The following is a 24,233-nucleotide window of genomic DNA, read 5'->3' as shown; positions in this document are numbered from 1 at the left end:
CTCAACTTGCCAGGCCTCGGTCGGGACGCCCGGGCATGCCCGGGCAGGCTCGCCCTCAACTTGCCAGGCCGCAGCCAGGACGCTCGGCCACGCCCCCTCTCGCCTTTCCTGGGCAAACGCTCCGGGATAATGTGTGTATATATATTGCTGCCCGATAAACGGGCTTTTCAGAGTACCTGAGTGTTTTGTTTGAATAAAGCAACTCGGACGAATTCCAGCTTTTTGTCGCGTCCATTCTTCCGATCGACGTGGGAGCCCGAGCTCCTTCATTGGTGACCTACCGACATGGACACGGAAGTGGCCCTTAAACTGCCTACCTTCTGGGAGGCTCACGCGGCGGTTTGGTTCGCACAGGCGGACTCCCTGTTCGCCCTGCGAGGCATCACGGCCGACGACACCCGCTTCCACCATGTGGTAGCAGCGCTCGGTTCAGCCACCGCGGCCCGCGCCCTGAGCCTCCTCGAGAGCCCGCCAGCTGCTGACAAATACGGCGTGATTAAAAAGCTCCTCCTCGACGCTTTCGCCCTCCCATCGGCGGAACGCGCACGGCGCCTGCTCGACCTGCCCGAGCTCGGCGACACGCGCCCTTCCGAGCGAATGGACTACATGCTTTCGCTGCTCGGCGAGCACTCTCCGGCTTTCCTGTTCCGGGAGCTGTTCCTCCGTCAGCTGCCTAGCCCGGTACGCCTCGCCCTGGCAAGCACGACGATCACGGATCCCCGTGCCCTTGCCAGGGAAGCCGACAAGATCTCCGCCGCAGGCCAGCACATCGCAGCAGCGACCTGGGGCCCACCGCCATCCGACGCAACACCCATGGTGCCCGAGCACCCGGTACGGTCGACGACCGAACTGCCGACGCAATTTGCGGCCGCTACACCGAGCCGACCACCTCCAGCACGGCGACCGGGGCCTCCACCTGACCAAGCGTGGTGTTACTATCATGCCAGGTTCGGACAGAAGGCCCGCACATGCCGACCCCCATGCACCTTCGGCAGGCCGGGAAATGGCCGGGCCGGCGTTCATTACCAGCCATGAGCGCCGGCCACATGGGCAACTTACTGTTCATCACGGATAAAGCGTCCGGACGGCGCTTCCTGTGCGACACCGGCGCCCAACTGAGCGTCATACCCACCTCTGACCATGACAGGCAGTCCACGGTTTGTGGCCCCTCCTTGGTTGCGGCCAACGGATCGGCCATCCGCACCTTCGGCCCGTGCAACGTCACCCTCTGCTTCGGCGGCCAACGCTTTGCTTGGACGTTTGTAACCGCAAACGTGCCCATGGCTCTGCTAGGCGCCGACTTCCTCTGCGCACACGGACTGCTGGTGGACGTCCAACGGCGTCGTTTAATCAACGCCGAAACCTTCAGCTCCCTGGTATGCACATTGAGCAGCTCCGCGCCGACCGAGCTGGCATGCGCCCTCCCGGCGGCGAACGAGTTTGCTCGCCTGCTCACGGAGTTCCCGGCCCTCACACGGCCGACGTTTTCGGCCGTCGCAGTACGGCATGGGATCGAGCACCACATATCAACCACGGGCCCGCCGGTCTACGCCAGAGCCCGCCGCCTCGACCCAGCCAAGCTCGCCGTGGCCAAAGCCGAGTTCGACGCTTTAGAACACCTCGGCATCATGCGGCGCTCCGATAGTGCGTGGGCTTCGCCACTACACATCGTCCCAAAGCCAGGGGGCGGCTGGCGCCCATGTGGCGACTACCGCCGCCTTAACGACGCTACCACCCCCGACAGGTATCCGATCCCGCACATCCAAGACTTCTCCGGCCGTCTGGCGGGACGGGTCATTTTTTCGAAAATTGATCTCATACAGGGATATCACCAGGTACCTGTCAGGGCGGCCGACGTCCCTAAAACGGCAGTCATCACGCCGTTCGGCTTATTCGAATTCTTACGGATGCCGTTTGGTCTCAAGAACGCGGCTCAGGCATTCCAGCGCTTGATGGACGGCGTGCTGCGTGACCTGCCGTTCCTTTTCGTTTACCTGGACGACATCCTCGTCGCCAGCACGTCCCGGGCCGAGCACCTCCTCCACCTCCGAACACTGTTCGGGCGCCTCAGCGAGCACGGCCTCATCGTCAACCCGGCCAAATACCACTTCGGCACGACGGCCGTTGATTTTTTGGGCCACCACATCACCAAGAACGGGGCCGTGCCGCTGCCAACCAAGGTCGAGGCCATCACCACGTTCCCGCGTCCCCGCACCATAAAGGCCCTGCAGGAATTCCTGGGAATGGTGAATTTTTATCACCACTTCGTGCCCCGCGCTGCTCAACTCATGCGGCCCCTCTACGAAGCCCTCCGGGTCAAGCCGGCCAAGCACGACATCGCCTGGTCCACAGCAATGGACGCGGCCTTCCAAAGCTCAAAGCGGGCCCTCACCGACGCAACACTGCTTGCTCACCCGGTGCTCAATGCTCCCATCGCCCTCACCACGGATGCCTCCGACTACGCGGTGGGCGCCGTACATGAGCAATGGGTGAACGGGGTTTGGCAGCCACTCGCTTTTTTCAGCCGGCAGCTCCGGCCGAACGAGCTCAAATACAGCACGTTTGACCGTGAGCTCCTCGGTCTACACCTGGCCGTCCGCCATTTCCACCACCTCCTGGAGGGCCGACCTTTCATGGCGTTCGTCGACCACAAGCCGTTGGTTTACGCAATGGCCAAGGTCACGGAGCCGTGGTCGGCCCGCCAACAGTGCCACCTCTCCGCCGTGTCGGGGCTTACCACGGACATCCGGCACGTCGCCGGCAAAAACAACGCCGTGGCCGACTGTCTTTCCCGGGCCAGCGCGAACGCGGTCCACCTGGGCGTGGACTTCGCGCTTATGGCGGCGGACCAAATCACCGACACCACGGTGCAAGCCCTCCGGGCGGCGGACACGGGCCTCCGCCTGGCCGACATCCCCTTCGCGGACACTGTCCTGCTCTGCGACGTCTCCCAAGGCCAGCCTCGCCCCATCGTGCCCGTCACCTGGCAACGCCGCATCTTCGCCTCCCTCCACGGCCTTTCCCACCCGGGCCGGAAAGCTTCCAAGAAGCTGGTGTCGGCGCGATTCGTCTGGCACGGTCTTCGTCGGGACGTCCGCGATTGGACCAGCACCTGCACAGCCTGCCAACGGGCCAAGGTACACCGACACACCCAGGCCCGCTGGCACCTTTCACCGTGCCCGAACGACGTTTCGACCACGTCAACGTGGATCTGGTGGGCCCCCTCCCCCCGTCACGGGGGTTCACACACCTGCTCACCATGGTGGACAGGACCACCAGGTGGCCGGAGGCCGTTCCCCTTGTCTCCACCACCACCGCCGACGTGGCGCAGGCTTTCATCACCACCTGGGTCGCCCGCTTCGGCGCACCGGCGGACATCTCGTCAGACCGCGGACCACAGTTCACCTCCGAGCTGTGGGGCGCGGTCGCCCGCAACCTGGGGGTCAAGCTCCACCGTACTACGGCCTACCACCCCCAAGCAAACGGGTTGTGCGAGCGATTCCACCGCTCCATGAAGGCCGCGCTCATGGCCGACCTTCAAGACGGCGGTTGGGCCGACCGGCTGCCGTGGGTCCTTTTGGGCCTCCGCACGGCCCCCAAGGAGGACCTCCAGGCATCCACCGCCGAGCTTGTTTACGGCCAGGCGCTACGCGTCCCGGGCGAATTCGTGCCCGACGCTACCAATCCCTGGTCCGCAGCTCACCAGCGCTCGGACCTCCAGGAGGCCGCCCGACGGTTTGCCCCTGTGCCAACATCCCACCACGGTGACCCCCAGTCCTACGTCCCCCCAGCACTTCGCACAGCGGAGTATGTTTTTGTGCGTCACGACGCACATCGGGGGCCACTGCGGCCGCCGTACGACGGGCCCTTCCAGGTCCTGCGACGGGACGACAAGTCGTTCGTCATCGACATCGGCGGCAGGTCGGACCGGATTGCGGTGGACCGCCTCAAGCCGGCGCACGTGGACGTCGACCAACCACCACGGGTGGCCCTTCCGCCGCGGCGAGGCCGCCCCCCATCCACGGTGTCCCCCACTCGACCGCCCACCACCACACCGGACGCCCCCCCACGACCCGCCAGGGGTCGCTTCGGCCGGGTCATCAGGACCCCCCTCAAATTGACCCTGCCGGTGCAAGTCGATTCTGGGGGGACGTGTGTAGCGGCTACCGCTGGGTTTTCACAATCGCCTTGCACCTATCAAGGACGCGGAGCGATCACCATGCCGGGCTCGTGCAGGACGCCCGGGCAGGCCCGCGCTCAACTTGCCAGGCCGCAGCCAGGACGCTCGGCCATGCCCCCTCTCGCCTTTCCTGGGCAAACGCTCCGGGATAATGTGTGTATATATATTGCTGCCCGATAAACGGGCTTTTCAGAGTACCTGAGTGTTTTGTTTGAATAAAGCAACTCGGACGAATTCCAGCTTTTTGTCGCGTCCATTCCCTCCGATCGACGTGGGAGCCCGAGCTCCTTCACTACTTTAATATAAAGACACACTCGCAGATAACCCGGCTCCAACGGGCAGTTGTTTGGGAATTTGTTCCCAATAGAGTGTGGAATATTTCAAGAGTTTGCAATAACTATTCTTTGAAAGAATAATGGCAGGGATCCGTGGAAATTCCGCGGAGTGTAAAATGTGACTTCAAGTCTCCTAGCTCTCTCTCTGTTCACCAAATGTCTGCCTTCTCCTCCCCTCTTTCTCCTTCAAGTTCTCAACCAACCCGCCCCCCCCCCCCCCCACCCAACCACAAGTTTACAAGCTCACTCGCAACCCCAAATTTTCACCCCCCCAATCCCACAAGCCTCAATCCCCCTTTTCCCAAATCGGTCCCTTCTCGACTGCCCAATCAAACCGGGTACCTCCGGGACACAAAGGTGATCCCGGGGGAGGAGGCTGTTTCACAGCACCACTTGGTTGTCTGCGACATAAGGGTGAAAGGTGCGAGGAGAGCTCGGCGAGTGAAGTACCAACCGAGAATGAAGGCGTGAATGTTGAAAGAGGTGACAGTAAGGGAGGCATTAAAAGAGAGGCTGAGTAGGGTAGAGGATGATGTGGTTGAGCTTGAACGTGGTTGGATGTCAATGAAAGATAGTCTGTTGGGAGCCGTTGGTGAGGTATGTGGATGGACAAAAGGACCACCGAAGCACTCGGAAACATGGTGGTGGGATGAGGAAGTTGGAAAGAGGATTGACGAGAAGAGGAAGAAGTTCAAGGAGTGGCAGAAGGCAAAGGGTACGGGAGCAGAAAAAGCAGAGCATGAAAGTTATAAGGCAGAAAAGAAGGCTGCAAAGAAAGAGGTAGCAAAGGCGCAGGAGGCATGGAGGAAAATGTTCGGAGAATGCTTGGATTCGGAATAGGGTCAGAGAGTGGTATTCAGGATTGCAAAGCAGATAGCGAAAGAGAGGTGTGATGTGATGGGGGTGAGTTGCTTGAAGGATGAAGTGGGACAAATCGTTGTGGACCCAGATGGAATTAAAGGAAGATGGAAAAGATATATGGAAATGCTGTTGAATACAGAGAATGCATGCGATGGCAACATAGAGAGTAACCCAGTTTTAGGACCGACAGAGAAGATAACTGAGAAGGAAGTTGAAGCGATAAAAGCAATGAAGAGTGGAAAAGCGGGAGGGCCGACGGGAGTTGTGGGAGATATGTTGAAGGCAGCAGGAAGTTGGGGTGTGAAGAGAATGACAGTGATCTGTAATCTGGTGGTGAAAGAAGGCCGCATTCCAGTGGATTGGGAACTGAGTACCCTCGTCCCTCTATACAAGGGGAAAGGTGACCCTCTGGAGTGTGGCTCGAACCGAGCGATAAAGTTATTGGAGCATGGAATGAAGGTATTGGAAAGGGTGTTGGAGAGGAGGATAAGGAAGAAGGTGAAGATCGACGAAATGCAGTTTGGATTTATGCCAGGAAGAGGAACGACAGACGCGCTCTTTATTGTGAGGCAGTTGCAGGAGAAGTACATGGAGAAGAGGAAGAAGTTGTTTCTTGGGTTTGTTGATCTGGAGAAAGCATTCGATAGGGTTCCACGCAAAGTATTGACATGGGCACTGAGGAAGTTAGGAGTGGAGGAATGGTTGATCAGAGTAGTGATGGCAATGTACAAAAGAGCGCGCACAGCTGTCAGGACAAAGGACGGGAACAGTGGTGAGTTTGAGGTGAAGGTGGGAGTGCACCAGTGGTCGGTACTAAGTCCACTACTATTTGTAGCTGTGATGGAGGTGCTGGCTCAGAACGTAAAGGAGGGGCTGGCTCAGAACGTAAAGGAGTGTTTACCGTGGGACTTGTTGTATGCAGATGATCTGGTGTTGATTGCGGAAAGTATGGATGGACTGAAGGAAAAGATGAACAAGTGGAAGGAATGTATGGAGACAAAAGGTCTCAAGGTGAATATAGGAAAGACGGAGGTGATGGCAAGTGGTAAAGCACGTGGTGAGGTGGAAAGAACTGGGAAGTGGCCATGTGCTGTGTGCAGGAAGGGTGTCAGAGTGAACTCCATTCAATGTACAATGTGCGCTGAGTGGGTTCATCAAAAATGTAGTGGTCTGAGAGGGTCATTAACCAGTGTGGCAGCTACATTCAAATGTAAGGTGTGCACAGAGGGAGCTGCAGATGGAGGAAATGTTGAGTTGGATCTTGGAGACGGCGTGAAGCTGGAAGGTGTGAAAACATTTTGCTACCTCGGAGACATGCTGAATGGAGAAGGTGGATCAGACTCGGCAACGGTTGCAAGAGCGAGATGTGCATGGAAGAAGTTTCGGGAACTGAGTGGCGTGCTGATGAGGAGGGGAGTGTCGTTGAAGCTGAAGGGAAAGGTGTATGTTGCCTGTGTGAGAAGTGTTATGATTTATGGGAGCGAGACATGGGTAATGAATGTAGAGCAGCAACGAAGGCTGGAAAGGGTGGAAATGCGAATGGTTCGGTGGATGTGCGGAGTATCCTTGAGAGAGAAGAAGACAAATGATGAATTGCGAAAGATGATGGGAATAGAGCCAGTGATTGATGCTGTGAAGAGGAACAGGTTGAGATGGTTTGGTCATGTGCTGAGGAAGGATGAAAGTGACTGGTTGAGAAGAGTGATGGAAGTGAATGTAGAAGGAAGTAGAGGACGATGAAGACCGAGAAAGACTTGGCTAAAGATAGTGGAAGAAGAAATGCGGGCAAGGGGGTTAACAAGGAGAGATGCAGAAAATAGGGCAAAATGGAGAAGATTGTCATGGGGGCCGCAAGGCTAACCCCCGCTCTAGCAGGGAAAATGGCCTTAAAATGCATGTTGTTGTTGTTGTTGTTGTTGTTGTTGTTGTTGTTGTTGTTGTCTACTGCCCACTCAAACTCCGTCCTCCACTCCCACTTTCTTCAAGTCCTCATTTGACAAAATTAATATAATAATTTGTGATGTTATTATTATACTCCTGCTAGATGTGTGAACCAGCAACACATATTATACACATGTGAAACTTTGTGCATCTGCTCACACAAAGCATTGTCACGGCGTGTTCTTTTGAATGCCTCACATGTGCATGAATAAATCGTGGAAGCATCAGTAACGAGTCCGTCGGCACATTTGTAAGGGAATTGGTTCCAAATGGAGTGTGAAATAGGTATCGAGTGTACCAAGAATGTCCTTAGACAACATAATAGTCACTAACTGTTAAGACTGCTAAAGTTTCTCGGTGAAATAAATCGACAGGCAATTATACGTTGACAGAATTGACTGAATAATTGGTGGTGTCGAAGTCCGATGAGACACTAAAGACTCCGTACTGAAGATACAAGCCGTTTAATATGGGATTCACACATATGTGGAAAAAGGGTTGGCTCCAGATAAATCCAAGTCCCTTCTTAAAAGCATTCAAAGTCCACCCAATTTATATGCACCGAGGCAACTACAGCGCAGAAAAGATGAGCATCATGAACTAAAACTTCCCACAAGAACATGTCTCGTGCGCAATGCACTTCACACGGCCTTGAAGGTCATTTCCCAGAATGTAGGAGTTTTGTACCAGGGCAGAAAGTTTCTGTCACAAACACAGAGTTCCTGTCATGGTCAGATAAGCAGGGTGAGAAACACAGACCAGCTTGTGGCCATGAAGCAAAATGCGAGAGAAATCAAAGGGCATGAGAAAAATCACATTCCCAGCCTGTCAGCCATAAAACAAGAGACATCTTGTTTCTCCCACAGTGGTCAAATTTCTCCCACTGTCTCCCACAGAAACATCATCTCCCACAGTGGTCAAATGTTTTTTTTAAACTTCCCGTAGATGTGCGAACCAATTACTCTGAGCCTATGCACCACGTGTGCAACAAAAATGAATACGGTATAACCTGAAATTGCGTGAATATCTGTATTTGTAACTCTTGGATGCACTGTCCAAACCCAACAGATCTTAAATGGGGGTATCATGCAGCATTATAAGTGCTGTGGTTATGCCATTTACCCCATTCAGACACAATTGTTCAACTTGCATTTATATAGATATACAGTCGTGGCCAAAAATATTGGCACCCTTGCACTTTTTTCAAATAATTCACCATTACTTCCAGAAAATTGTTGAAATTAATAAATATTTTGGTTTCCACAATTCTTGATTTCACTGTTAATATTACAGAACCTTTGTTTTTGATTCAGAACTAAATATATCCTTTTAAATCATAAAATAAAAAGAAATGGCATTGACAAAATTATTGACACCCGAGACTTAATATTTGGTAGTTTTGGAGAAAATAATATTTTGCCTATGGACAAAATAACTGCAGTAAAGCGCTTACTATACCCATGAATGAGCTTCCTACACCTCTCTACTGGCATTTTGGCCCACTCTTCTTGTGCAAACTGCTCCAGTTCTCCCAGATTTAAAGTATGCCTTCTCCCAACTGCTGTTTTCAGATCTCCACACCGATGTTCAATGGGATTTAGATCTGGACATATTGCTGGCCACTTCAGAACGCTTTTTGAAGTGTGTTTGGGGTCACTGTCCTGCTGCAAGACTCATGACCCTCGACGGAGACCCAGCTTTCTGACACTGGGTTCAATATTGTGCTCCAAAATTCCTTGGTAATCTCCTGATTTCATGATACCATGCACACATTCAAGGCACCCATTGCCAGAGGCAGCACAGTAACCCCAAAACGTCACTGAACCTCCTCCATCTTTGACTGTAGGGAAGGTGTTCTTTTCTTTGAAGGCTTCATTTTGTTTTCTCATAAACATAGAGGTGATGTCCTTTACAAAAAAGCTCTAATTTGGTCTCATCTGTCCACAGGACATTCTCCCAGAAGGATTTTGGCTTGTTCAGGTGTGTTTTGCCAAACTCCAGTTGGGTTTTCTGATGTCTCTCTCTCAGCAGTGGGGCTCCTCCTGTGTCTCCTACCACAGGAACCCCCTTTCATTGAGTTGGCGACGGATGGTACAAATCGAAACTGTCGTACCTTGTGTCTGAAGGTCAGCTTGAATCTGTTTGGCAGTTGATCGAGGTGCTTTCTCCACCATTCAAACAAACCTTCGCTGCAATATTCGATCAAGTTTTCTCTTGGGGCCACGACCAGGGAGGTTGGCTACAGTGCCATGGGCCTTAAACTTCCTGATAACATTGCGTACAGTGGACACAGGAACATCAAGGTCTCTGGAGATGGACTTGTCGACTTGAGATTGTCCATGCTGGGCTACAATCTTATGTTTGACCTCCTCAGACAATTCTCTGGTTTTCTTTTCTCCATGCTCATTGCGGTGCACACAGTGACACCAAACAGCAGAATGACTCCTTTTCACCCCTCAGCCCAAATTGGGCTAAGTCCGGGCGTCCGTCAACTTTTGGTTTCCGTCAATTTCAAGGAGAACGGCTCATCCGATTAAATCCATTTTTGCAGTGTGTGTTGGGGTTGAGTAGAGGAAGGTTCCTTTCGAAAATGGGCGCGCTGCGAATTTCAATATGGCCACCACGGCAGCCATCCGGGTGTCCGTCAACTTTTGGTTTCCATCAATTTCGAGCAGAATGGCCTGACCGATTAAATCCATTTTTGCAGTGTGTGTTGGGGTTGAGTAGAGGAAGGTTCCTTTCGAAAATGGGCGTGCTGCGATTTTCAATATGGCCACCACGGTAGCCATCTTGAAATTGGTTTCCGTCAATTTCGAGCAGAACGGCTTGTCTGATTAAATCCATTTTTGCAGTGTGTGTTGGGGTTGAGTCGAGGAAGGTTCCTTTCGAAAATGGGCACGCTTCGATTTTCAATATGGCCGCCACGGCAGCCATCTTAAAAATTGGTTTCCGTCAATTTCAAGCAGAACGGTTTGTCCGATTAAATCCATTTTTGCAGTGTGTGTTGGGGTTGAGTCGAGGAAGGTTCCTTTCAAAAATGGGCACGCTGCGATTTTCAATATGGCCGCCACGGCAGCCATCTTCAAATTGGTTTCCACCATGCATGGGCTGAGGGGTTACGCCTGCTTTGCGGTGCTATTTATCTCTATTTAAACTGGTTGAATGAGTGACTTTTATATTGCAGGCACCTGCAACTCACCACAGGTGAGTTAAATTCCAAAGTAAAGGAGAATCACCAGCTTGAAATCTAATTATTTCTAACAACTTTTAAAAGGTACCAATAATATTGTCTGGGCCATTTTAGGATTTCTGTGTGGAATAATCTAAGATTTAATAATTTTTTCTGCTTTTTTGCTCGACTGCAAACTAAAGAAATTCATGTATGGATCCCAAAATATTTTTTAATTTTAACAGTTTTTTCTGGAAGAAATGGTGAATTATTTGAAAAAAGTGCAAGGGTGCCAATATTTTTAACCACGACTGCAGATTATTATTATTATTTGCAGTTGAAGTTCATTCCGAAATTGCTCTGAATTTGCTCAACTACTGTGATTGTCTGCCCTTGCAGCAAAGGAGACGTTTGTATGCTGCCAAGAACTCAGGACTTCGGGAGTAAAGAATGGGGTTAAACGCTGAGTTAATATAACCCAACCATATGGAACAGAAGTCATAAAAATCACTCAGGCAGAATCCACAAAGTACCTGTGTGGGAGTGACGATGAAAAACGGAACCCAACAGAATATAAAAACACCCATAATAATACTTAGGGTTTTCAAAGCTCTTCTCTCGTTTGCAGACATTGTTTTACTGATCTGGTTCTTCTCCGAAGCTTGTGCACCTTCACCAACCTTTCTGTCATGAAAACTGTGCACAGTCATCTTTTGGGCCTGAAAAAGAAACGGCAATAGGTGACGTCATTTTAGAGAGTTTTGTGAAAAGCAACAGCAACTTACTACTGTATTCTTCATTGGGGAGTGTCAACCAACCAGCCATCATCCTCCTGCTCAAGTGAAACTGTGCCTTCCTGGTTCCCACCAATTTTTGCAATTTCAATGACTGCAAGAAGTTTCAACAGTGAACTCAGCATTACTGATAAGTAATTGTTCCACATTGAACTGCTGGAACAAAATGAAAAAAGCAAATATATTTCCCACTGACTGCAGGAACTTTTGTTTGGCTTTCTGCTTTTAACTTGATCATTAACCCATTACTGCAAAACCTGATTTGGGAAAACGCAGTCACCCTCATGTTTATATTTTTAAGCGTCCGTATTTGTACACACACACACACACACACACACACACACACACACACACACACACACACACACACACACACACACACACACACACACACACACACACACACACGCGGTTTTGAGAATAAAGGATGACCCCCCTCGTAGGTAGACGCACCACAACATGTAGCCTCGCTGTAGTATAGTTATCTCGTAGTAAATGTAAGCGTAGTCTCCTTTCCTGTGTTAGTTTTGTGTTGAGCAGGCCAGTGAGTAGGCCTCAATTGGGCTAGGATGCCATGTGCTCGGCCTGGAACAAGTCTGGCAAGGCCGAAGGGAGGAGCTGCAGGGGGAGTGGCCGGTAAGCAACGAGCCGCCAATCGGAGCTCGAGGGGAGTGGCTCACCACGGCGACGGGAGGAGGGGCATGGAACATTCGGGTAAGGCTGGGGCGGAGCCATAAAAATGCTGCCCCGGGCCCCCTGCCTCAGTTGAGTCGGAGTCAGAACGCCAGAGAGTTTGCCCCAGAGAGATAAGTCAGAGACGGTGAGAGAGAGACGCGTCAGAGTCGCCCAGCCCCTGAACGAGTCGGAGTTCTTGAATTGAGTTGCTTGTTATAGCCTCGCTGTACACGAACATTCCCCGTGCCCTGCGCCCTGCACTCTGCGGCTGTATTAATTGCGTGTGTGGAGACGAACCATTCCAGAGCCACCTACGCCGACGATCCTCCTACCTGGGCTCCCTGCATACGTTCCGTGACCGCCAGAGGGCTACGCTGGGCGAGCTGTCCGGGAGCGACCGACGGCAGGGCGCATTTGACGCGCGAACCTTCTTCCTCCTTTTCCCCGCGTGAGTGAGTGGGCCCTTTGTCTGGGGATAAGTTAAGATTGCTTAAGTGCCTGCTCTGTGTCTCTTCACCTGTACATAGTAAATAAACCGTGTTCTTCCTCTTATTTGATCGTTCCCGTCATTTCACAATTGGCTTGGCATCGCACGAACAGAACCGCTCGAATCGGGTTCAATAAAAGGTAACGGCATGAGTCACGTGATACGCAAACCGCTCGGCGTACTCGATTAGCGTGGCTTGTGCAAGGTCCGGTCCCTGTTTCCGTGGCAGCGTGAGTACCAAAGGTACGTGCGGCGTCGACCCGATACCCCTTTCCACGCTCGCTGCGGAAGTGGCGATTCGGCCTCGTGGACACGAAGACCCGAGGGGGAAAAGGGGCTTAACCCCCCCGCCCTCTGTACGTCGACGGGCTTCGGGAGATCCGCAACAGATTGGTGCCAGGAGTGGGATAATTGGACCTAGAGTGCGCTTCATGGACTCAAAAATTACGAGTGGATGAAATTTAGTTTGTAAAATCAAAATTAAATTCGTACGATGGCTGGCCAAGGCGGTCAAATGCCGGTGGGAATAATAAAAGAAGAACTAATGGCCCAGGACCAACAGGGACAGTTGGTAGTGGAGGAAGTAGATGAGGGTGCAGCAGTAGGTAAAGACAATGGCCGCGCTTCGCACGTGGCGGCGGCGGAGGCCAAACCCGTTGTGCAATTGAGTTTTGAAGACATGCAATCATTGACGACACAATTCTTAGCGATCCTGAAAGAAGAGGGGGATCGATTGGCTAATCGGACGGATGCCATAATAGAGGAATCCAGGTGCAACATGGACACCACGATTTAAAAAATGGGGGAGGACATTGGGCGCAAGCCGAGCGAGAAGGTCGCCGTGGTACGAGACGAGGTGACACGTTGTGGAGAACGTGTGGGGAGCGAGCTTGAGCGAAGGACAGCCAAGTTGACCGGGGCAATGGGAGTAGCGACACGGGGTGTAGAGGAGGCGACGATCGTCGAATTGGACAAAGAAATTTTGGGGGCGCCGGCGAAGGTCGAGTTGGAGGAGGAAATTTTGGGTGCGCCGACGATCGTCGAGGTAAAATAAATAATTGGGGCTGAAGAGACGGGAGAGAAAGCGAATAAATCACGGGAGAAAGAAATGGAACATGTACAAAGTTCGTGTTTGCACCGTGATGCCGTGCTTGCTAACCCAATAAAAGGTTTGCAGGTGCCGGCGGAGAAGGAGGGCCCCGAGGTGAGTAGCGAAAATGGCGCGAATGTGTTTGGCGCGAACGGGTGCTCGGCGCACTTGGGAGAGAGGCGAGACTCGGGCGTTTGCGATGGGTCCATTGTGCGGTGTACGAGTGAGGGTGGTACGGAGTGTGAGAGAGATTGCGTACCCGAGTGTGTGGAGAGCGAGTGTGCACCGGAGTGTGCGAGGGCCGAGTGTGTAACGGAGGAGTGTGCGAGGGCCGAGTGTGTAATGGAGGAGTGTGCGAGGGCCGAGTGTGTAACTGAGGAGTGTGCACCGGAGTGTGGGAGGGCCGAGTGTGTAACGGAGGAGTGTGCACAGGAGTGTGCGAGGGCCGAGTGTGTAACGGAGGTGTGTGCACCGGAGTGTGCGAGGCCTGAGTGTGTGGAGAGGGAGTGTGCGACACCGGAGTGTGTGAAAGGTGCATGTGCGCTTGGGTGGTGTGCACCGGAGTGTGTGATAGCGGAGTGTGAGCGAGAGTGCACACCAGAGTGTGTGGAGGAGTGCACACCGGAGTGTGTGTGGGAGGAGTGTGCGATGGGTGAGTGTGTAGAGGAAATGTGTGCACCGGAGTGTGCAGGAAAATAGTGTGCACCGGAGTGTGCGAGAACGGAGTGTGTGGGACGCGCGTGTGCGCCTGGGTGTGCGAGTGTGGAGTGGGTCGCGCATGGTGAAGACGCGGCTCATGCATCGACACAGACCGGGGTAGCGCCTAGCGGGACGGGTAGCGGATGCGAGCCCCTGGTGAGTTGTGTGCTGCAGGGACCGGAGGGGATCGGTGCCGCGTTGGTCTCCCAAGGACCGGCGTGCACGATTCGTACCTCCGGCCCCCGCACGGTATTGTTGGTGCTGTATGGCGGCAAGGCCGACCGGCCGGGTTCAAGGGGAGGTAAGAGTTTTCGGAGCCACGCACCCGATAGGGTGCGGTGCTCTGACCATGGCCGGTTGGGTCATCGTGCATGGGACGGCGAGGCCCCGCGCAGGGATGGAGCCCGGCACTTGGGCCCATCAATCCCTTCCCCCTTGGATTGAAAATGCCGGACGGACATCCCATACAGGCGACCAACCACCCACATGGATCCCTCGGCCCTTCGAGGCTGAGCCGTGACAAGATACCTCCACATGGAGGCACTCATAGTTTGGAGGACTGGAAGTAGTGTACCCCACATGGGGGAACGGTAGTTCTTTTTACTTACGTTTTCCACATGTGAAATTTGCATTTATGTTTATTTAAATTATACAATGGACTACAAAATGTAAATGTTCATGATATTTGTTATATTATATCACCTTTATCTATCAATATTGTTGAAATGAAGATAAAAAAGCTGCATGTTGAAATATGTTGAAAAAGTCAAAACTTTACATGGGGTGTACTTACTTTTTCACGTGACTGTATATATATATATATATATATATATATATATATATATATATATTGTAACGGTTTTGAGAAGTGTAACGGTTTTTGAGAAGTGTAACAATTTTGGAGGAAGTGTAACGAATGTGAAAAGTATGGTTTTGTTATGTGTAACACCCTCGTAATGTAAATAATGGTCGCAGCCGTCCTCCTAGTTAATTCCATGAAACTTACACGCAGGCCACGATATATCTTTTTAAATAGTGTATTTCCTTATTCCATGTAGGCTAAATATGTGTTTCCCACTAGATTGACTCTGCATTGTATCAAACGAAATAAGCGTAGGCCCTTTCAATTTCCCCAATCATCTCCGCTCTCCCAAAGTTCCTTTCAAAAGCGGTGCGAGTGGTGTTCAATCCCGCAAGCCGCCATTGCCCATGTGCTCATCTCGGAGAAGAGGGGGGGTAGGAGCCGCCAACTCACAGGCGTGGCACGTCGTCATGATCGAAGGAGGAATCGGACAGCCCTAACAGCCAACCAGCACCGCGGTTAGCGACCCGGTAGGCGTGCCCTCGCAGCCGGCGGCTTGATTCCGCCCCGAGTGATAAAAGCGACTGGAAGGGACTGCTTCAGCAGATGAGCGAAGAGGCGACATACGAGAGGAGCGGTGAGCGGTGAGATGCGAGACGCTCCAAGCCAAAGAGGAGAGGTACTCGGAGAGGAAACCAGCTTTGGAGAGACGCGCTGAAAGGAGGGAGACGGCTCCACCAGAAGGAGAGGAGCAGGTGTGACCGAGCCAGCGCGTGACGTCTACAGCATCGGCAGCGGATACGCGACGGAGGGTTTTCCCGCCAAAAACGCGAGGAATTGAGAGCTGCTGCCTCCGACCCTGCCTCCCTCTCCAGCAATCCACCTCAAGCCATACCTGCCTGCAATATCCCCCGTGTAAGTGTGAACGTCGTCTGTCCTAATCGTTGTCCTGGGGTTAAGTAAAATGAATAGTATAAGTTAACGATTCCCTGTGTGACTGCTTCTTCCATCCATTGCTTGTGTGTGTATAATAAATCTGTTCTTCCTCCGTACTCTGTCTTTTTCTCTTTTCCTTCTCTTTCGGTCGCTTTAGAGGTTTCCCGATTGAATATCTGCGGTGCGATCTGGTCAACGTCGGGTGGAATCGGGCCAATTGGGGATCCTGTTAGGTCGCGGTTCGACCATCCGCTCGGCCCATCATAACATCTAAACCGCGATCTGTAACAATTGGTGTTGGGAGTGAGATACGGACCCGAAGCGCGCTTAACGCGCTCAAAATTACAAGCTGCCGAAATTTATTTTGTTTTATAAAACCCGAATTTTGAGATCGCGCCATGGACAATCAAGGCGATTGGATGTCGGTGGGGGAGATAGACGGGTTAGGGGTAACCCAGGACTTAGGGGAAGAAAGGGAGGAGGAGAGCAATGAGGAGGCGGTTGAGGGGGTATCAGACGCACAAAATGGCGTCCTCGCGCACGAGGTTGCGGGCGCGCAAAATGGCGCCTCGCACATTGCTGCGGCGGCCGCACCCGCTGCACAAGTGGGAGGGATGGCCCAAATGCAGGCCCTCATGGAGCAATTTATGGTACAAATGCAGGCGTCCCTCAACCTGCAGAAGGACGATATGAGGGCTAATAGTGAGCAAATGAGGGCTGATAGTGAGCGATTGGGTGAGCGATTGGAGGGCCAAATGGGGGTAATGAGGGACGAAGCGAGGGGTACCGGTGAGAAGTTAGACAATAATTTTGAGGGGTTAGACAACGGGATAAAAGAGGTGAAAAATGGGTTAATGGGGTTAGAAAATAGGATGGAGGACAAATTGCGGGAAATAGGGGAACAATCTGCCAGGGAAATCAAACGAATGGGAGAGCAGATAGAGGAGGTAAAAATCGGGGTAGAAACCAAATTGGATGCTCAGAGGGATGAATTGGGACAGATGAGGGTGGCATCTACAAAGGAGATGGAGGAGATACGACGAGGTGTAAGTGAGGAGGTTTCGGGGCTACGCGAGGAGGTAAAGCGAGGTGAGAAGCGTATGGAGAAAGAGGTGAGAAATGGGACGGCAAAGTTACAAGGGGGAATAGAAGATCTGACGGAGGAGGTGGAACAGCTGACAGAGGGACAAACGGAGTTAGTGGAGCAGGTTCAAAGGAACACTGCGGTACTAGGAGGGTTAAAGGCGACACAAAAAGAAATAAAAAACGAATTAATAGCGACACAGAAGCAATGTCAGATGGTACGTGAGGGTCTGACAATGAGGGTGGACGAGGTGACAGAGATAATGGAGACGAAGGACCGAGAGGTGAGGATGCACATAGAGACGGTCACGGTAGCCTTAGAGGACGAACTTGAGGAGACGCACCGGGAAATAAAAGAGGTGAAGCGAAAATTAGAGGAAGTGGAAGAAGAGGTGAGTGAAATTAAGAAGGGACGGACAGAAACTAAAAGAGAAATCCAGGAGGAGGTAATGGAATTGGTACAAGGTCGGTGCTCAACTCATGATGTGCTGCTCACTAACCAAATAAAGAGTTTGCAGGTGGCAAAGGAGGTGCGGAGACGAGGTGCCAAGGTGAGTGGCGAAATATTCGGCAATGTATATGATGTGAGGAAAGCTTCAGTCGGCTTGGGGGTTGCTATGGATCCGGGTGTTCGTGAGAGGCCGTTGGTGAAGTGTGCGACAGGTCTGGTGTGCGAAAAACGAGGTGTGCGAGAATGTCCGACCATGGGGTGTGTGAGGAAAAAGTGCACGCCAAGGAATGAGTGTGCTGTCGAGAGTGAGTCGGTCGTAGCGCGTGTGCGAGGGGGTACATGGAAGCGCGGTGTGGTGAGTGTTACGGAGGAAGTAACGGAAAAGTGTGCGCAAGAGTGTGCACGAGAAAGGTGTGTAACGGACGGGTGCATGAGGAAAGAGTGTGCTGTCGAGAGTAAGGGTGAGTGCGCGACCGAGAGTGGAGGTGAGAGTAGTGAGAGTGACACGGAGCGTGAGTTGGTTGTGACAGGTGAGCGAGGATGTGCACCTGGAATGGAAGGATGCACACCTGGAATGGTAGAGCGTGTGTGGGAATGCACACTTGAGTTGGTCGTGAGGCACGTGGTTGGGTGTGCGAATGAAAGCACACCTGTAATTGTCACAGAGGAGGTGACCGAGGAAGGGGCGCGAAGAGGTGTGTTGGTGAGGTGTGCGAGCGACGAATGTGTGCCAAGGTGTTCGGTGGGCAGGTGTGTGACCAAGTCGGTGAGCGGAATGAGTGTACCGAGGTGTGTAAGGAAAGGTACGAGGAGCATGGGAACAGCTGGAGGTATGAGCAAGAAAGGGGTAGCGTATGCATGTAAGCATGCAGGTGAAGCATCGACGGTAACCGGGTTAGAGGTTAGAACGACTTATAGCCGAATCGAGCCCTCGGTGCGCGTCGGGCAGCTTCGCGTGCCGCGAGGACCAGCGGGGATCCGAACCACGGTGGTTTCGAAAGAACCGCCGTACGCGATCCACGCTGTGCCTCGCTTGGAACGGCCGCGTCCGGGCTCCACTAGGCGGAGCGGGCAGCCCGATAGGAAGGGTCGTCATGGCGACCACTTTCTATTGAGACGTGCCGGCAGGTCGAGATCGGGACATTGGATGGCTCCACGCCGAGGTGGTGCGTGGTATCTCGGCCCGGGTAAGCCCCCGTCCCTGCACCGAGTGCCGGACGCATCCAGCCGCCGGCACAAAAGAACCCGCGTTCATGGCTCGGCTGTACGAAGCCGAGCTTTAGAAGGGAATTGGCGCACCGAGAGGATGTAATAAGTAGACGGGTGATGAGGATAGTGTTTTGGCCCCGAAATTAGAAAAAAGCAAAATTTAATGATGGTATGGTGATTAGCAGTAAATGGCAAATTGTTGATTTGTTGGATTTGGACGAGCGAAATTGATAGTAGGACCTCCCCATGTGGTGGGATGGCAACTCTGTCATCCCTCACAGCTAGGGGGGCAAAGGAGCACTAGCTTATGGGGTTGATGGCAGTGAAAACTAGCCCGGGTGGGTTAGGATATATCGTGTGTAGGGATCTAGCGAAGATGACATTAGGTAACATTAAGTTTAGTTAGTGACTGATACCTGTAGTGGGGACGCAGGTAGTTTAGTGTGGATGATAATGACGTGGGAGCGCAATAGTTTAAAGGGACGACTGGGAAGCGCAAGTTTCAGAGGGGGGTAGTTAGATGAGATGATGCCGTGTGTTTGAGGATTGAACAGGTGTGATTGCACAGGTGTGCAACTGAACAGGTGTATGGAGCAGTGTATGAGTGAGTGATGATGATGTGTATTGTGATGACCAAATGGTCCAGGAAGAAAGGAGGGTGCAGGTGGCACCAGGTGTGAGGGCACAGGTGTGCAACAGCAGGTATGGAGAATGGTAGTGTGGAATAAATGGAGTATTGGAATGGATGGTCGTGGAGTGAGTATGGTGGAAATTGTGGAGTGGAGTGGATGGTGCGAAGGTGTGAATGGGGGAAGAGTGGACCCCCATCACGGATACCCGGGGCGGGTAGTGTAAGTGTTAGGTAGAGGGTATAGGTAAATTGTGGTTGGATATTGGCATCTGTGGTGCGGGTGAAAGAATGGTCTTTGGATGGGTGCATTAGTGTTGTGGAAATGGCTGGGCGTGTAGCCTGTTAGTGTGTGTAGTTGGTTTGGGCACTCCACCACTGTGAGGATGTCGGCCAGGTGAGGCCGCAGGTGGGCTCTGGGAGCCGGTAGTTGTGGATGGGGCCCGAGGATCCGGAGGACGGACCCGGGTAGCCCAGTGCCAGAGGGCACCAAGGGGTGACAGAGCCAGGAGAGGGCCTTCCCCAGTTAGTTAGGTTAGGGTGAGGAGCTAGGTAAGCTCGGGTGGCAACTGCAGTGGTGGAGGTGTGCAGGTGGGTAGACCTGCTGGGAGAGCTACGCGTCGCAGCCCAGAAATTGTGCGAGGGCACCGGGAGATGAATCGGGGGAGTGAGACCCCAAATTGAGAAGCACCACAGTTTGGTCAATGGGAATTGGTTTTTAGAACCCATAGTGTAAGTTGGCCAATGGATTGGCAGGGAGAGACCCCGGGTAGTGTAAAGTGTGTTAAGGTCATTTAGAGGATAGTTAGGATGAAGTCTCCTCGCACCATCTGCATCCACTCACCTGAGGTGACAGGTACTCCGCACCATGCCATGTTTAATTATTTTTGATGCAAATGTTTTGGATTGTGAGACGCATCATGACGTGGTTGTGACATTGTGCGTAATTCAATCTCTCCCTCCTTATGAGGATTGATGACGAATTGGGTGATGGCAAATTGTGGATAGTGGGATTGTGGAGACGAATTTGGTATAGGGGAAATATGGGGAAGACGTGACAGTAGTGATGAATTGGTAATGTGTAGATTTTGTACATATGGGGTAAGGGCAAGGGTATTGTAGGTGACAGGGGGGTGACGTACGGTAGGGACGAGCTTTCTCACTTCGCCCTCCGTACGCATTTCGCCTTGCATTGCCTTATTGACGTGTACCCTTGTGACCTTACCCCTCGCTCAATTGCCTTCCCCCCTTTTGTCTCCCACTTGAGGACCTGTGCGCCATTGGGTGCCGAGGGGAGCGTGCGTGAGGTGGCCATTGTGCGCACGAGATTCCCAGAACCAGCATGCATTGCGTTGATGTACCACTTTATGGACCGCTGTTCTGCGGCCAAGTACCACTTGATGGACCCCAGGTTCTGGGGCAGGGCACCTCTGTTGGAGACCGGCCATAGTGGCCAGGGAATCTTGCTTGCGGACCTCGGTAAGGTGGCACCTATGCCAAACAGGTGGACCACCCTTAGTTGGCCCCTGAGGCCCTAAATAAAAACGAACACAAGTTGTGCTTTTTATATTTCCAAGTAGGCCGCATGAAGCCAGAAGACGTCGGGAAGAACATCGGCCCAGCAGAGAAAGAGAAGACCACCACCAGTTGTTTTGTTGTGTTTATTAAGGACCATGGTGACTGTGCACCGAGTGGTGCTTTGTGGTGCTTTTGGTGCTTTTGGGTGCTTTGGTGGTATTGGTACTGGTGCATCGATGCAATGCGTGCTGTCTCCTCCCTCCCAACAGGAATTTCTTTTTCTTGTTCCCTAAAAAGGAAAAAAAAACACAGGTCCTGGGTTGCGTTGTAAATAAGAAATAACGTCATTGTAAATAATGCTCCCCACCGTAAATGTATAGTTGAGAACAATCCCGTAATTCGGTTAGCTGTGGGCTTGAGTCTGTTAGACAGGGTGCAATGCAATAGGGGGGACATACTTATTACCTTCGCAAAAGCGGAAGGTTATGTTTTGATCGCTGTGTATTTATTTGTATGTCTGTGTGTGTGTATGTTAATCGCATAACTCAAAAAGTATTCAACCGAATTGCATGAAATTTGGTGGGATGATTGGTTATTATACGGGACACATTTGATTAGATTTTGGGAAACAGATTTGCTCAAATTCTGACTATTTTTAACTCGATCGTATTTCACTCAAAGTTATGAGCGACTGAAGAAGAAGATGTCCATCCAGGACGTCATCACTATAACGCGATCTCCCGCGATCATTTCAACCTCAAAAAAAATTATAATTGCAGATTTGTCAAGAGATGAGGCATATTAACAAACGAATGAAACAGATTTGCTCAAATTCTGACTATTTTTAACTCGATCGTATTTCACTCAAAGTTATGAGCGACTGAAGAAGAGGATGTCCATCCAAGACGTCATCACTATAACGCGATCTCCCGCAATCATTTCAACCTCAAATGAAATTCAAATTGCAGATTTGTCAATCGGGGAGGCATATTAACAGACGAATGAAACAGATTTGCTCAAATTCTGATTTTTAAAAATCGATCGCATTTCACATAAAGTTTCACATCGCATACACTCCCATGCCAAGTACAGAACAGTAGCTGCGGCGAAGGTATGCGCTCTACCGAGTGCCCGGATTCTAGTTTGTGTTTTAAGATTGTCACACTCAGGGTCAGGTTAATTGTAGAGGGAATTACACCTACGTGTCACACTAAGTTAAAGTTTTGTAGGCCCGAGTACGGGCCTGAAGAAAGGAGGGTGCAGTGTAACGGTTTTGAGAAGTGTAACGGTTTTTGAGAAGTGTAACAATTTTGGAGGAAGTGTAACGAATGTGAAAAGTATGGTTTTGTTATGTGTAACACCCTCGTAATGTAAATAATGGTCGCAGCCGTCCTCCTAGTTAATTCCATGAAACTTACACGCAGGCCACGATATATCTTTTTAAATAGTGTATTTCCTTATTCCATGTTGGCTAAATATGTGTTTCCCACTAGATTGACTCTGCATTGTATCAAACGAAATAAGCGTAGGCCCTTTCAATTTCCCCAATCATCTCCGCTCTCCCAAAGTTCCTTTCAAAAGCGGTGCGAGTGGTGTTCAATCCCGCAAGCCGCCATTGCCCATGTGCTCATCTCGGAGAAGAGGGGGGGTAGGAGCCGCCAACTCACAGGCGTGGCACGTCGTCATGATCGAAGGAGGAATCGGACAGCCCTAACAGCCAACCAGCACCGCGGTTAGTGACCCGGTAGGCGTGCCCTCACAGCCGGCGGCTTGATTCCGCCCCGAGTGATAAAAGCGACTGGAAGGGACTGCTTCAGCAGATGAGCGAAGAGGCGACATACGAGAGGAGCGGTGAGCAGTGAGATGCGAGACGCTCCAAGCCAAAGAGGAGAGGTACTCGGAGAGGAAACCAGCTTTGGAGAGACGCGCTGAAAGGAGGGAGACGGCTCCACCAGAAGGAGAGGAGCAGGTGTGACCGAGCCAGCGCGTGACGTCTACAGCATCGGCAGCGGATACGCGACGGAGGGTTTTCCCGCCAAAAACGCGAGGAATTGAGAGCTGCTGCCTCCGACCCTGCCTCCCTCTCCAGCAATCCACCTCAAGCCATACCTGCCTGCAATATCCCCCGTGTAAGTGTGAACGTCGTCTGTCCTAATCGTTGTCCTGGGGTTAAGTAAAATGAATAGTATAAGTTAACGATTCCCTGTGTGACTGCTTCTTCCATCCATTGCTTGTGTGTGTATAATAAATCTGTTCTTCCTCCGTACTCTGTCTTTTTCTCTTTTCCTTCTCTTTCGGTCGCTTTAGAGGTTTCCCGATTGAATATCTGCGGTGCGATCTGGTCAACGTCGGGTGGAATCGGGCCAATTGGGGATCCTGTTAGGTCGCGGTTGGACCATCCGCTCGGCCCATCATAACATCTATACCGCGATCTGTAACAATATATATATATATATATATTGTTGTGGATATGAGAATGTTTTTTTTATTTATTGTTGTGTAATGAATTGTTGTAAAATGTCACCCTCCTTCCTGCATTTGTTGTTGTATAAAGGTCAAAGGGCGTTCCCGTAGTTAGTTCCATAAAGCATACACGCAGGACACCATATCTCCCTGTTCAGTAGTTATATCCTTATTATGTGTATTAGTGTAAGGCTGTGTCTTCCATTAATTGACACTCCATTGCACTGCATGAAATAAAGTAGATCCTTCCGACATGGCATCTTCAAAGTGCCAGGTTTGCCAGGTTTGCTGCAATTGCCAACTGCATTTGGGCGGTTTTCTTCGTTCGTCATTGCTGCCCTTTGGCTGGGGCTAGCTCGAATCGCCCCAAAACCACCATTGGCCACGAGGTAAGGTCGGGGAAGAAAGGCGTGTCTCCACCTCGTCATAGAGGGGAGGAGTGAACCAGCCCTTGCCGACCAACCCAGAACGAGGGGTTGGCTTTAGAGGGCGGGGAAAGAACGTTTGGGAGAGGTTCGCAAAATGGTCAAGGGTGGAGCTTATATAACCCGAGGAAGACGCCCCCAGAGAGAGTGGAGGAGGGAGGAGATCAGAACACAGACAAGCCTGAAGAGTGTCCTGGAGTTTGTGAGAGAGGGAGAGAGAACCCGTCACGCCAGACCCCCCACCAGCAGCGTTGGCTCCACCAAGCAGCTCCGACCCGTTACCCCGTGCACACGACAGGATCGGTGGCATCGGCGGCCGTCGAGGTCCAGCCCGACGTCCCGTGCGGGATCAAGCTCCAGCCAGCTCCGTGCCTTCCTGCCCCTCCAGCCACGCACCTCCTGTCATTCCTGCCTGCAATTTCCTCATTTGTGTACGTGAGTTTGTTCTGTTTGTCTTGTCCCTGGGTTAATTAAGACTGTAGGTAAG

The 24,233-nt window shown here is 51.9% G+C and overlaps 1 protein-coding gene across 1 annotated transcript in view; it reads right to left on the bottom strand.

Annotated features, from left to right (window-relative positions):
- Positions 1–7,917: 7,917 nt before the first annotated feature.
- The window catches only part of LOC137419046 (beta-2 adrenergic receptor-like), a 30,523-nt gene continuing 14,207 nt past the window's right edge, over positions 7,918–24,233 (bottom strand). Inside the window, exon 3 of the mRNA XM_078780791.1 lies at positions 7,918–8,019. Coding sequence (XP_078636917.1) covers positions 7,918–8,019 — 102 coding nt within the window. The remainder of the gene's footprint in view (positions 8,020–24,233) is intronic.

Source organism: Myxine glutinosa, chromosome 1 (assembly GCF_964187855.1).
Source record: "Myxine glutinosa chromosome 1, kmMyxGlut1.1, whole genome shotgun sequence".
Taxonomy (NCBI): domain Eukaryota; kingdom Metazoa; phylum Chordata; class Myxini; order Myxiniformes; family Myxinidae; genus Myxine; species Myxine glutinosa.
This window is presented reverse-complemented; position numbering and strand designations above follow the sequence as displayed.